The sequence below is a fragment of the Rhinopithecus bieti genome, unplaced genomic scaffold, assembly GCF_001698545.2.
Source record: "Rhinopithecus bieti isolate Rb0 unplaced genomic scaffold, ASM169854v2 scaffold_3734, whole genome shotgun sequence".
Classification (NCBI taxonomy): Eukaryota; Metazoa; Chordata; class Mammalia; order Primates; family Cercopithecidae; genus Rhinopithecus; species Rhinopithecus bieti.
This window is the reverse complement of record NW_016804423.1, coordinates 2,100,738-2,111,996: the sequence shown is the minus strand read 5'-3', so window position 1 is coordinate 2,111,996 and position 11,259 is coordinate 2,100,738. Positions and strand designations below refer to the sequence as shown.

Sequence of the window (11,259 nt, the reverse complement as noted above, 5' to 3'; positions counted from 1 at the left end):
CTTGATGTGGCATAGAAGCATCTGAAACCCATACGATATTGACTTAGGATGTAATTGTGTGTCTTTGAATTTTGATCTTTCACAGTTAGTTCTACCTGATATAATATTTAGAATTTTTTTTTTTTTTTTTTTTTTTTTTTGTAGGAGGGGATGTCTGCAAGCGTTCCCTTAGAGAAATTTGCAGAGTTGCATTGCTTGGTGGAATGCTAGCCCAAGAATTATTTTGTTTATATCGTGAAAAATGATGCCCTGGCTTCAAGAATCAGGCTTTTGTCATGAATAGCAGTTTCATGCTCGTGAAGACTGAAATGGATTGATTAGTCTGAGCACTTATTACAGTGCCTTAAGAATAAATGCCTTTTTTCCCCTAAAGAACATCTATGATAAAATATTTATAAATGTTTCAATATATATTATTTAAATGGTTCACATTGGTTTTCTTTTTTTCCTCTCTCTTTCTCTTTCTCTTTTTCTTTCTTTCTTTCTGGCCAGTGTACTACTCTGTGGTCTAACCTGGAGTGTAGTGCAGCAATCACAGCCACTGTAGCCTCAACCTCCCAGGCTCAAGCGATCTGCCCAGCCTCAACTTCCTAGGCTCAAGCGATCTGCCCACCTCAGCCTCTCAAGTAGCTAGGACCATAGGTGCATGCCACCATGTCTGGCTATTTTATTTTCATTTTTTTTTTTTTTTTTTTTTTTGTAGAGACAAGGCCTGTTTAGCTACTTTGCCAGGGCTAGTCTTGAACACCTGGGCTCAAGTGATCCTCCCACCTCAGCCTTCCAAAGGGCTTGGATTATAGGCATGAACCACCATGCCCAGCTGATTTGACATTGGGATGCACTTCAAAATGATCCAGTGCCAGAGGAGGGAGATGGGCAGGAGTAGAGATGAAATGGGATGGGCCACAGAGAAAGTTCATTAATCTATTCTTTATACTTTGGTCTATGTTTGAAATTTTCCATAAGGAAAACTTGAAAACAATTATTTTGTAAACAAATGGCCCTATGGAATAAAATATATTGTAAAAAATTGTTTATAAAATACTCTGACTCCAAACTCAAAATGTTCTTATTCAGAATATTTATGTAATCAAATAAAATATTTGAAATTAATAGGGACTTCCATTTAGCTTATGTGATCCTTATTAAGTAAAAATGCCACAAGAGTTAGTTCTATCAAATAGATTTATATGGCAGACTGCTCTTTTATAGTAAATTTTAACTCAAACAACTATTTAATAGTCACTTATTATATGCAAAGAAATACTGTACATTACAGTTTTTTTGTTGACATCATTTTTAAGCACCTGTTTATAACTTATCAGCTAAGGATACACTGTATCAGAAAGTAATACAACTGAATTTAAAAAAAAATATTTTGAATCTGATTTTCATTAATTTGGCCAGGCTGTCTTCAACTTTCTTCTCCAGATTTCTGAGATGTACTGCATTGTTGTCGAGACCCAGTCTTCCTGATCTTTTTCACTGAGTAGAGAATAACATGCTCATGTGATTTCACTTTATTCTGGATAAACTCAACCAGACGTGGAAGTGCCATTCAGAGCAATGGAGCACCCTAGTGGCCTGAAGGAGCCAAGGACTCTCATTCACCATTTGAATCGGGTCTCATAGTTTTTGAAACCAAACGACTAGAAATAATTAGCCTAATAATATTAGCCACATCATCACATGAGATGAAAAAAGTGTTGTGAATTAATGGGATCTTTATATCCAAAATGGCACAGACAATTAAACATTTAGTCAATATTAATTTTAAGGGCCAAGTAGCCTAGAGACTGTATCCCAGAGTTATACATCCCCATAATCAGTATAAAGTGCGCTTGGCATTCTTGAGTTTATGGGACAATTCTCTTCAACTAAAGTCTTATGACTATGACTCGTTGCTCCTCAGTGAACAAATATTAATTTTAAAACTTTTTTTTCTGTCTCTTTTCTCCTGCGGTCTGAGCAGCATTGCATAGGTGGCTAGGGGAAGAGACTCTAGAGACAGATTGACTGCACTCAAGTCATTCTCTGTCCCCCATGAGCACAGAAACTTTGAGCGAGTAGATTAACCTCCTTGTGCCCAGTTTTTCCACCTGTAAAATGGAGATAAGTGGAGCAGATGCCTTATAGTGTCGTGAGAATTAGATTTTTCAGACAGTGCCTGGCACACAGTAAGCACTACAACTCCTTGCTGCAAACATTTCTTCTCAGACTGCAGTCACATCCATCATCTGCACAATCATATCTTTCCTATACGTGTGTCCACCACTCTTAGAATCTGCATGGTTTTCTATACTTCCAATTGCATATCCAAGAATCTATAGAAAATGAACTGGTTTGGGCAACACAGAATTTGTGAAATCCTACATATAAGGCTATGGAATAGTAACGGAGTAGAATCACACGAGAAACTCCCTTGCTTCCTGTACACAACTCACCGTACAGTATAGCCCATTATATTTTAACCAGAAATAACTAAAGTAGTGAATTACTGAGCGGTTTAATCTTGTTGTGGTCACTGTTCCAAACAGCCAAGGAGAACATTTTGAACCCTTCTGCAAAATTTGTGCAATAATTTTCCCCTATGAAAACTGAACAAAAAAATGAACCTTAGTTAATTTAAGAAGCCTGAAGGGTAAATTAGCCACACACTGTATTATTTGGTTAAAAAAAGCTATTTCACGGTGAAAATAAAAATGCCTTTAAGCATAAAGAAGGTACAGTCAAAGATTTAAAACTTGAAAGAAATTCCAAAAAGGTCATTGCATTCATTCAGAAGAAAATGGATTACTGACCTCAGGATCAAACTGTGTAAACTTTAAGAGTCATATAACCAGCACCAGTGCTGAGCACCAGCACTGAACGCTTTTCCTTCCACAGCTTATGTTTAACCTCTCCTACCTTCTAAAAGAATGACCTGAACTATTCCATGAGAACATGACATCCGAACTTGTAAACTTATTTCCCTCATCACAGCCCATAAAGAATTAGACACTAGGCCGGGCATGGTGGTTCATGCCTGTAATCCCAGCACTTTGGGAGGCTGAGGCGGGCAGATCACCTGAGGTCAGGAGTTTGAGACCATCCTGGCTAACATGGCGAAACCCCGTCTCTACTAAAAATACAAAAATTAGCCAGGTGTGGTGGCGGGCGCTTGTAATTCCAGCTACTCGGGAGGCTGAGGCGGGCAGATCACCTGAAGTCAGGAGTTTGAGACCAGCCTGGCTAACATGGTGAAACCCTGTCTCTACTAAAAATACAAAAATTAGCCAGGCGTGGTGGCGGGCGCTTGTAATTCCAGCTACTCGGGAGGCTGAGGCAGAACAATTGCTTGAACTTGGGAGGTGGAGGTTGCAGTGAGCCAAGATTGTGCCATTGCCCTCCAACAAGAGCAAAACTCAGTCTCAAAAAAAAAAAAAAAAAAAAAGAATTATTATACACTTCTCAACTGTGTAGTTAAGACTCCCATAATCTGGTGTGTGGGGATGACCTGGTCTGGTATTGCTAAGTTTTCTATTACTACAGCAACTGTGCAAGTGGCCAAAGTTGCCAATTCATATATTTTTGAGAAAGTCATAAGTGGCTCAATCCAATCTTTTCACATGAAAAAAGTATTGCAGAAAAGCCTACAATAAGAAAATAGATGTCTTATAATTATAGTTGAACTATGTTGTACTTGAGATTTTGATGTGTGTTCCCAAATACTGGTTAATACCACCACAGGGAAATATAATTAGCAAATTTACACACTATGCCTGGAGGGCTCACTATAATTCTCGCTATCCTCTGAGGGGTAGACTTTGGGATTTCCAAATGATGAGGTCTGTCTAGAAATTCATTAACTTCACTTCCTTGAATAGAGTCAAAAAGAATTCACCCTATTCCATTCTCCAGTAAAATGAGGTTCATGAAGTTTTAATAAACTTTTAGTTCTAAAAGCAAATATTAATTTGTTCATTTAATGATTTTCTCTTATCCATTTTGTTCCTTGGAATGAAACACGATTTGTGAAATTCAAACGTTCTGCTATTTACAAATACAATTTCATTTATTAATGGCCTACAATTAAGAAGAATTTGTTAGCTAAACAAACAATTAGCTTCTTTGTCTGAAGAATAAATAGGGAGAAGGTTATTCATTCATCGTTAAAGGTTCTTAGTCTTGACCTACTTTTCACTTGTTCAGATTGCTTTCTAGATGTTCTAGTTTTTGTACCTAAAGTAATATTGCTAATCAAATGATGAATGCTTACATATTTATGTATTTTCTTTTGGTGAAGGAGCAGGTTAATGCATGCATGAAATGTTACTACACTGTAGATCAAAGTCTACTTCCGATCCTACCACTTAACCCTAAGGAAGATATTTAACCTCTCCACCGTGAAGTTTTCCATGTATAAAACAAGAATGTCCACAGTTGCCATCTACCCTGTGTTACCAGTAGAGGGTCTTGACTGCAAGTTGTCCAGGTTCTTGGCGTTTTTAACAAAGAATTGGAAAAACACCCCGCAAAGCAAAGAAAGAATGAAGCAACGAAAAAATGAAAGCAGGGATTTACCAAAAACAAAAGTACACTCCACAGTGTGGGATTGGGCTGGGCGGCAGCTCAAGGGTCCAGACACAGAATCTTCTCAGCTCCAAATACCCCCTATAGGTTTCCCATTGGCCACTTCATGCTCACCTCATGTAAATAAAGTGGTGGCCTCCAATCAGAGGCTGAAGTGAAGTTAAAAGATCACACTCCTCTGCAAACATCTGATTGGTTGCAAAAAGCAATGGAACAGCAGCTAAGGTGAAGTTGTAGAGTTGCATTTCTGCACAAAGGAAGACTCTGCCTGCAGTAAGTCTGACTGGTTGTGGACAGCCAATTTCCCATCTGTGGTGCAGAAAAGGTGGGGGTTTGCAGAGGGAGTAGCCTAGTGTCCTTTTTTTACTTAGGCATGGAAAGTTACAGTTTTCCTTTCAATTGAGTTCTAGGGAGTCGACATGAAAGCGCCTTAGGTTCCCTGCCTCCAGATCCTATCCTCCTGCCTCACCTGGAGAGGAGTGGGGGATCGAATGCCATCATGATGGAAGAGACTGGTTATAATTTTTCTTAAAGAGAAGATCCTTTTCATTAATGAACTTCTTCCCCAAAATACACACCATTGGGAAAACATTTTGACTTTGTATACAAACCTTAACATGTCTTTTGGAAGATGAAGACATTCTTTGTGATTATTAAAGGAATCTGTGCAAAAACAGTACCTTTGGCACCGAGGCCGTGTCATTTGAAGGAAGAGCCATGTGGTTAGCCAGTTACAAAAGACTGGCAAAAAAAGTCATCATGAAAATCTTATTTTGCCAGCTACATTCTTCTTTTACAGGGACACAAAATAAATGTTTTCTAAGGCAGGCAACAGCCTGTCATGGAGCTCACTTGAGTGGACTGATTCCCACCTGCAAACCCCACTGTGGGCTGAGTCACTGGATGAGAAAACAAAGATAACGGGGCTGCGTTAGAGTGTTCCTTGGATGGCACACGACCAGGAGAAAAGCAGTTCATCCCAAACAGCCCACAGCCGAGTGGCATTAAGCGCAGGGTAGTAACTGGATAGGTCATCATCCCAGATACCGCCAGGCAAAGCTAGATGGATGGCAAACCGCACAATGGGGGGTTAGCTGTGAACTGTACATCAAACGGAAATCGGCAATAGAAACTTACAGAGAATACCACTTTCATGTTATAAGGAAGAATTAAAAAAAAAAAAAAGAAAAGAAATCAGTAGCTAACATTTAACCTTCTCTGTCGAACATTTATCAAGTTATAATTTATTAAATCCAGTTGCGGTCTGTGTCTTTCTGTATCACGAGCCTTTTCTGTCATATTCTGCAACACGGAAATATTAATTCCTACTTATTTGGTCACAGTGGGTGTATACGATTTTTTTTTTCAAGCTGATACCTGCTCTGAACGACCACGGTCATCACCTGAAACTTTACTCTTTCACATCTGTGCAGACATGGATGTACACAGGTGCACGCAAGCACAGTGTCCATGCAAAAGGAGTGGGGGGATGTCTACTCCGCTTACCTTCGGCTTCCCTGATTTTTCTTCCCGCCGCGGATTTTCGAAGCACACTCCTCCCGGAGTTGAAGAGGCTGGCGAGCTCGTCCAGGGGGCTGCTGAGAGGCCTGGAGCTGGGAGGGCTGTAGGGCGCGGGGGGAGAGGCACTGGAGCCGGCCTTCCTGGCTTGGACCTTGGCTGCCTTCACTGGGGAATACGGGATCTTGGGGAAGGAGCTGCAGGGCCCGGCCCCAGGGGCAGAGTTTGGCTTTGGGTGGACCTTGGGCGCCTCTGCGCTCGGCCCCGCTTTCCCCAAGCTCACCGGGGCAGGCTCCGGAGGGAAGGCCAAGTGCGTGCAGGGTCTGAAGGTCGCGGGGGGCGGCCCGGGCGGGGGCGGGGGCGGCGTGGACGGCGGAGAGGCTCGGCCGGACCCGTTGAACAGCGCCAGGCCGGGGGACGCAGGCCTGTCGCCTTCGCCCTTCTGGCTCTTGGAGTACTGCGGGGACAGCGGGCTCGACCCCTCCGACTGCACGGGGTACTTGAGGTTGGTCTCCAGGACCGGCAGCTTCTTCACCTCCAGGGGTGTCAGGGGCGACTCATCCGAGGCGGGGGAGCAGGTGACAGGGGTCGGGGGGAACACCAGCAGGGGCGGCCGGTGCGGCAGCAGGTTGGGGAAGGGCGGCGGGATGTCGCACGCGTCCCCGGGGGGCCCCGCCACCTCGTCCTCCGGCGCGCCGTGGAGCAGGGGCGGCGATGCGCGCAGGAAGGAGCCCGAGCGTGGGCCGCCGTCGTCGGGCAGGCAACACTTCATCTCCTCGTACACGGACTCCCCGGGGTCCGGGCTGTCGGGCCTGGCCGCGTGCCCCAGCATCTCGATGTACACCGGCTCGCCGTCGTCTTCGTCCCCCGGGGGCGTGCCCGGGGGCAGCGCACACTGTGGGGTCCCGGGGGTCAGAACGCGCGCTGCTGTCCCCGGGGCGCCCGGGGGCTTCGCGTCCCCGGGCCGGGACCCCGATATCTCTTCGTAGGAGCCGCTGAGCTTGGTGTTGGGGCTGCGCTTGGGCTTTCGAGGAGGGATCTTCTTCATGGTGCTGTAGTCGTCGCTGTGCGGTCTGGGCCGGGCCAGAGCTGCGGCAGGAAAGGATGCGGTCAGTGGGTGCCAGGCCCAGGGGTGCCCACCTCGCCCGGGGCTCGCCTCGGAGCCACGGCCGCGCGCCCCGAGAATCCCAAGGGACCGGGCCTGCATGTTCCTCCACCCGCTAGGCTCCCGGGCTGAACCTGAACTCCCGAGACCACCACCGAGAAAAGAGATTTGATCTTGGAGACGAAGAAGACTCCCACCCCGGAGGAGGGTGTCCAGTGGAACGTCAGGGGGTTCCAGGACGTCAGCCACCCACGGAGGCCGCGGAGGTGAGGTCCCTGGAGACACAGTGGGGAAGGGACACTCAGGGATCAGGTGGTGGAACACCCTTAGGTGTGGATTCTTAGGACCTAACACAGGTGTGACATAACATACGGGTTGAACTGGTCCTTATGATTTGAAACTCAGGAGACTTGACCAATTAGCTATTAATAGTTAGTGGCGGGAGGGATTGCATTGGGGAGTTATACATGATATAAATGATGAATTGATGGGTGCTGACGAGTTGATGGGTGCAGCACACCAACATGGCACAAATATACATATGTAACAAACCTGCACGTTATGCACATGTACCCTAGAACCTAAAGTACAATAAATAAATATAAAAAAAAAAAAAAAAAAAAAAGACTATGTAAAGCCCAAAGAATAAAGGTAAAATTTTAAAAGTTGTTCAGCCTTGAAGCAGTATAATAATAGGTGATTGTCAACAAACAGTTCATACCATAGCAATTATGATGTGGCATAAGTAGATACTAAAATGCTTTTTGCTTCCTGGTGTCATAATAAAGTTTCACATTTACTAAAGGAAAAAAAAAAATAGTTAGTGGCATATGGAAGCTTCCTGTCAGAAATGAGTGTGATTATTTAAATGATGTAAAATGGGCTGGGTGCAGTGGCTCACGCCTGTAATCTCAGCACTTTGGAGATGGCGGATCACCTGAGGTCAGGAGATCAAGACCATCCTGCCCAACATAGTGAAACCCTGTCTCCACTAAAAATACAATTAGTCACGTGTGGTGGCGGGCGTCTGTAGTCCCAGCACTTTGGGAGGCCAAGGTGGGCGGATCACCTGAGGTCAGGAGTTTGAGACCAGCCTGGCCAACATGGTGAAACCCCATCTCCACTAAAATACAATAAGTTAGCTGGGCCTGGTGGTGTGCACCTGTAGTCCCAGCTACTCAGGAGGCTGAGGTAGGAGAATCGCTTGAACCTGGGAGGTGGAGGATGCAGTGAGCCGAGATTGCACCACTGCACTCCAGCCTGGGTGACAGAGTGAGACTTGGTCTCAAATAAATAAATAAATAAATATGATGTAAAATGGACAAAACAAAACAACAATAAAACACTTGTGTAGATGGAGAGACTTTAGAAAAGGATTTTGTTCAAATGTCAGGGAGGACAGGTTTTACAATCAGTACCTTTCAATACTTAACAGAAACACATCCTTAACAAGGAAACCAAGAGAATAACATTTCCCTAAGAACTTTTCAAGGGGAAACTTCTGAAGGTAAAAAAAGAAGCCATACTCAGAAAAACAAATAAGCATAATGTTATTACAAGAGTGAATTTCAAAAGCGATGGAACAAAACTACTTAAATATGAGTTTAAAACAATTATTGAAAATTAAGTCAAAAAAGAAATTCCACAAGACTTCTTTTCTAATGCTTTTTCTGTAAATTGTAATAATGTTTTATTAAATAAATATAATTTCTCTGATAACAGAGATGTTAACTTTGGAAACATTATTTCGAGTCTTAGAAATACCCAAATTCCCAAACCTTCAATTATTTTACTAATTTGGTATTTTCTGAATCTGTAGGGATTCTTGATAGAGGCACATCTGCCTTTGTTGAGTTCCTGAGTTATTTAACTGAGGCCACTGTATTCTTCCCTCACGGTGACTGCACATTTTGACAGCAGTCTCTGTACCCAGTTTTTGGAAGACAATGCCGTCTAATGGTTAAAATTAAAGTTTTGGAATCAGATGGACATGGGTTCCAATCTCAGCATGGCCTTTTATTCATTCACTGAGTCATATGCATTCAACCAGTATTTACCGAGACACATTCATGAGTAAAGATAAGTTCCCTACCCTCCTCTACCCTAGTGGGAAGAGTCATACAACAACAAAAATGGAAATACGCCAAATGAGTGAGTTCTACAGTATGTTAGAATGTGATACAGGCCACGAAGATGAGAACCAACAGGCCAGAGTGAGGGTCACAGAACTGTATGTGTTTGTGCTGGGGTTGGTGGGGCAGGGTTGTCATTTTAGAAGAGCTCCTGGGCAAAGCGTTCTGAGTCTCAGGGTTGTCATGCATAAAATGGTGATATGAGTGTGTATCTCAAAGGAATAAAATAGATATTGTAGGTAAAGTGCTTCGCTCAGTTCTTGACACACTGTCACCAGAAAACAACGGGAATCATTCAAATGGGAAAGGAAAAGAACGAAGGTAATTTTTGAACTCAATGGACATCTTTGTAAGTCAGTATTATACAGGGCTCCCCAAAGCAGCCAACTCTTAAGAATAGAAAGTACCCAAAGTGTGCAGTTCTTTAATTAATAAGCATTATTCCAGTGACTTTCAATGGGCTAAAACATAGCAGCCCCTGAGCTTCTAGAAAGTGAATAAAGCAACCCCATTTTTAACCTTAAGATTATAGAGTTGCTCTGAAGAGATGAATAATTTAAAGGATTTGTGAGACTGTATTTTCCAAAGCTGGCTTCAATAATATTTTCAGTCCCACATACTCTTCCAGAACCTGGAACCTGGGAGGGTCTCTGTGTCTGCCCCAATGAATACAATGATTAGAAGATGATGTTGCCTGCTTTTTGGGGCTGGGCCAATGACAATGCAGCCTCTACCTGGCCCCCTCCTTCCCTTGGGACACATGTCTAGGTAGCCCTGACTTCCATGTACACATCTGTACACCCTGAAGCAGCCACGCCGTGGGAACTGTGGAGAGGCTACAGAGAGGTGAGGGAGAGCCAGAGGATTCCTATCTGCTCCAGCCCTCGGCTATCTGGTTTCCCATCCCAGACACCAGAGATGTAATTAACCATGACTTCCAGTGATCACAGCTGCAGCCACTATCTGACTGCAGTGATGAAAGAGGCTCCTTGAGAACTGCTCAGCAGAGCCCAGCCAAATACTAGAACCATGAGAGATATAATAACCTTATTTTGGTGTCTCAAGCTACTAAGTTGGAGAGGTTTGTTACATAACAATAGACAACTCATAAAGACATTGCTACCTGGAAGTGGACTCTGCTGTACAAACAAAAACAAAAACAAAAAAACCCTTAAACTCTTAGAAGTTGCTTTGGGCCATGGGAGGAGCTTTGAAGGGACCATGAGGGGAAGCGTGGTGGCCTCAAGAAAGCTCTTGATGAGGCCTAAAGAACAGTGAGGAAGATGTTGGAAGCTGGAGGGAACAGAACATTTTAGCCACAGTGTTAAGTTTAGCAATACTATTTCACCTGCAGTCATGTGGAAAATAGAAAACAGAAGATGAACAGGGTGATGTAGCTAAGGAGATTTCCAGGCAGTATTAAAGTTGCCTCCTGGATTCCTCTAGCTGCCTAGAGTAAATCATGAGAATAGAGAGATAAAGTAAAGAAAGAACTATTCACTATAGAGGAACAAGAACCTTCTGAGTTTAAAAATAAAATGGTTCTCACTGCCAGGCTCTTCAGATGGCAAATAATTTGAATGCTAAGAAATGACTTCCAGCCAGGCGCGGTGACTCATGCCTGTAATCCCAGCACCTTGGGAGGCCGAGGCGGGCAGATCACAAGGTCAGGAGTTCAAGACCAGTCTGCCCAATATGGTGAAAACTGTTCTCTACTAAAAATACACAAATTAGCCGGGTATGGTGGCACACGCCTGTAGTCTCAGCTACTTGGGAGGTTGAGGCAGGAGAATCACTTGAAACTGGGAGGTGGAGGTTGCAGAGAACCAAGATTGCACCACTGCATTCTAGCCTGGGCAACAGAGTGAGACTCCATCTCAAAAACAATAAAAGAAGGAAGGAAGGAAGGAAGGAAGGAAGGGAGGGAGGGAG

At 43.8% G+C, this 11,259-nt stretch overlaps 1 protein-coding gene across 1 annotated transcript in view; it reads right to left on the bottom strand.

Annotated features, from left to right (window-relative positions):
• Positions 1-11,259, bottom strand: part of MYO16 (myosin XVI) — a 638,577-nt gene that overhangs the window by 63,209 nt on the left and 564,109 nt on the right. The window contains 1 exon segment of the mRNA XM_017868179.1: positions 6,079-7,179. Coding sequence (XP_017723668.1) covers positions 6,079-7,179 — 1,101 coding nt within the window.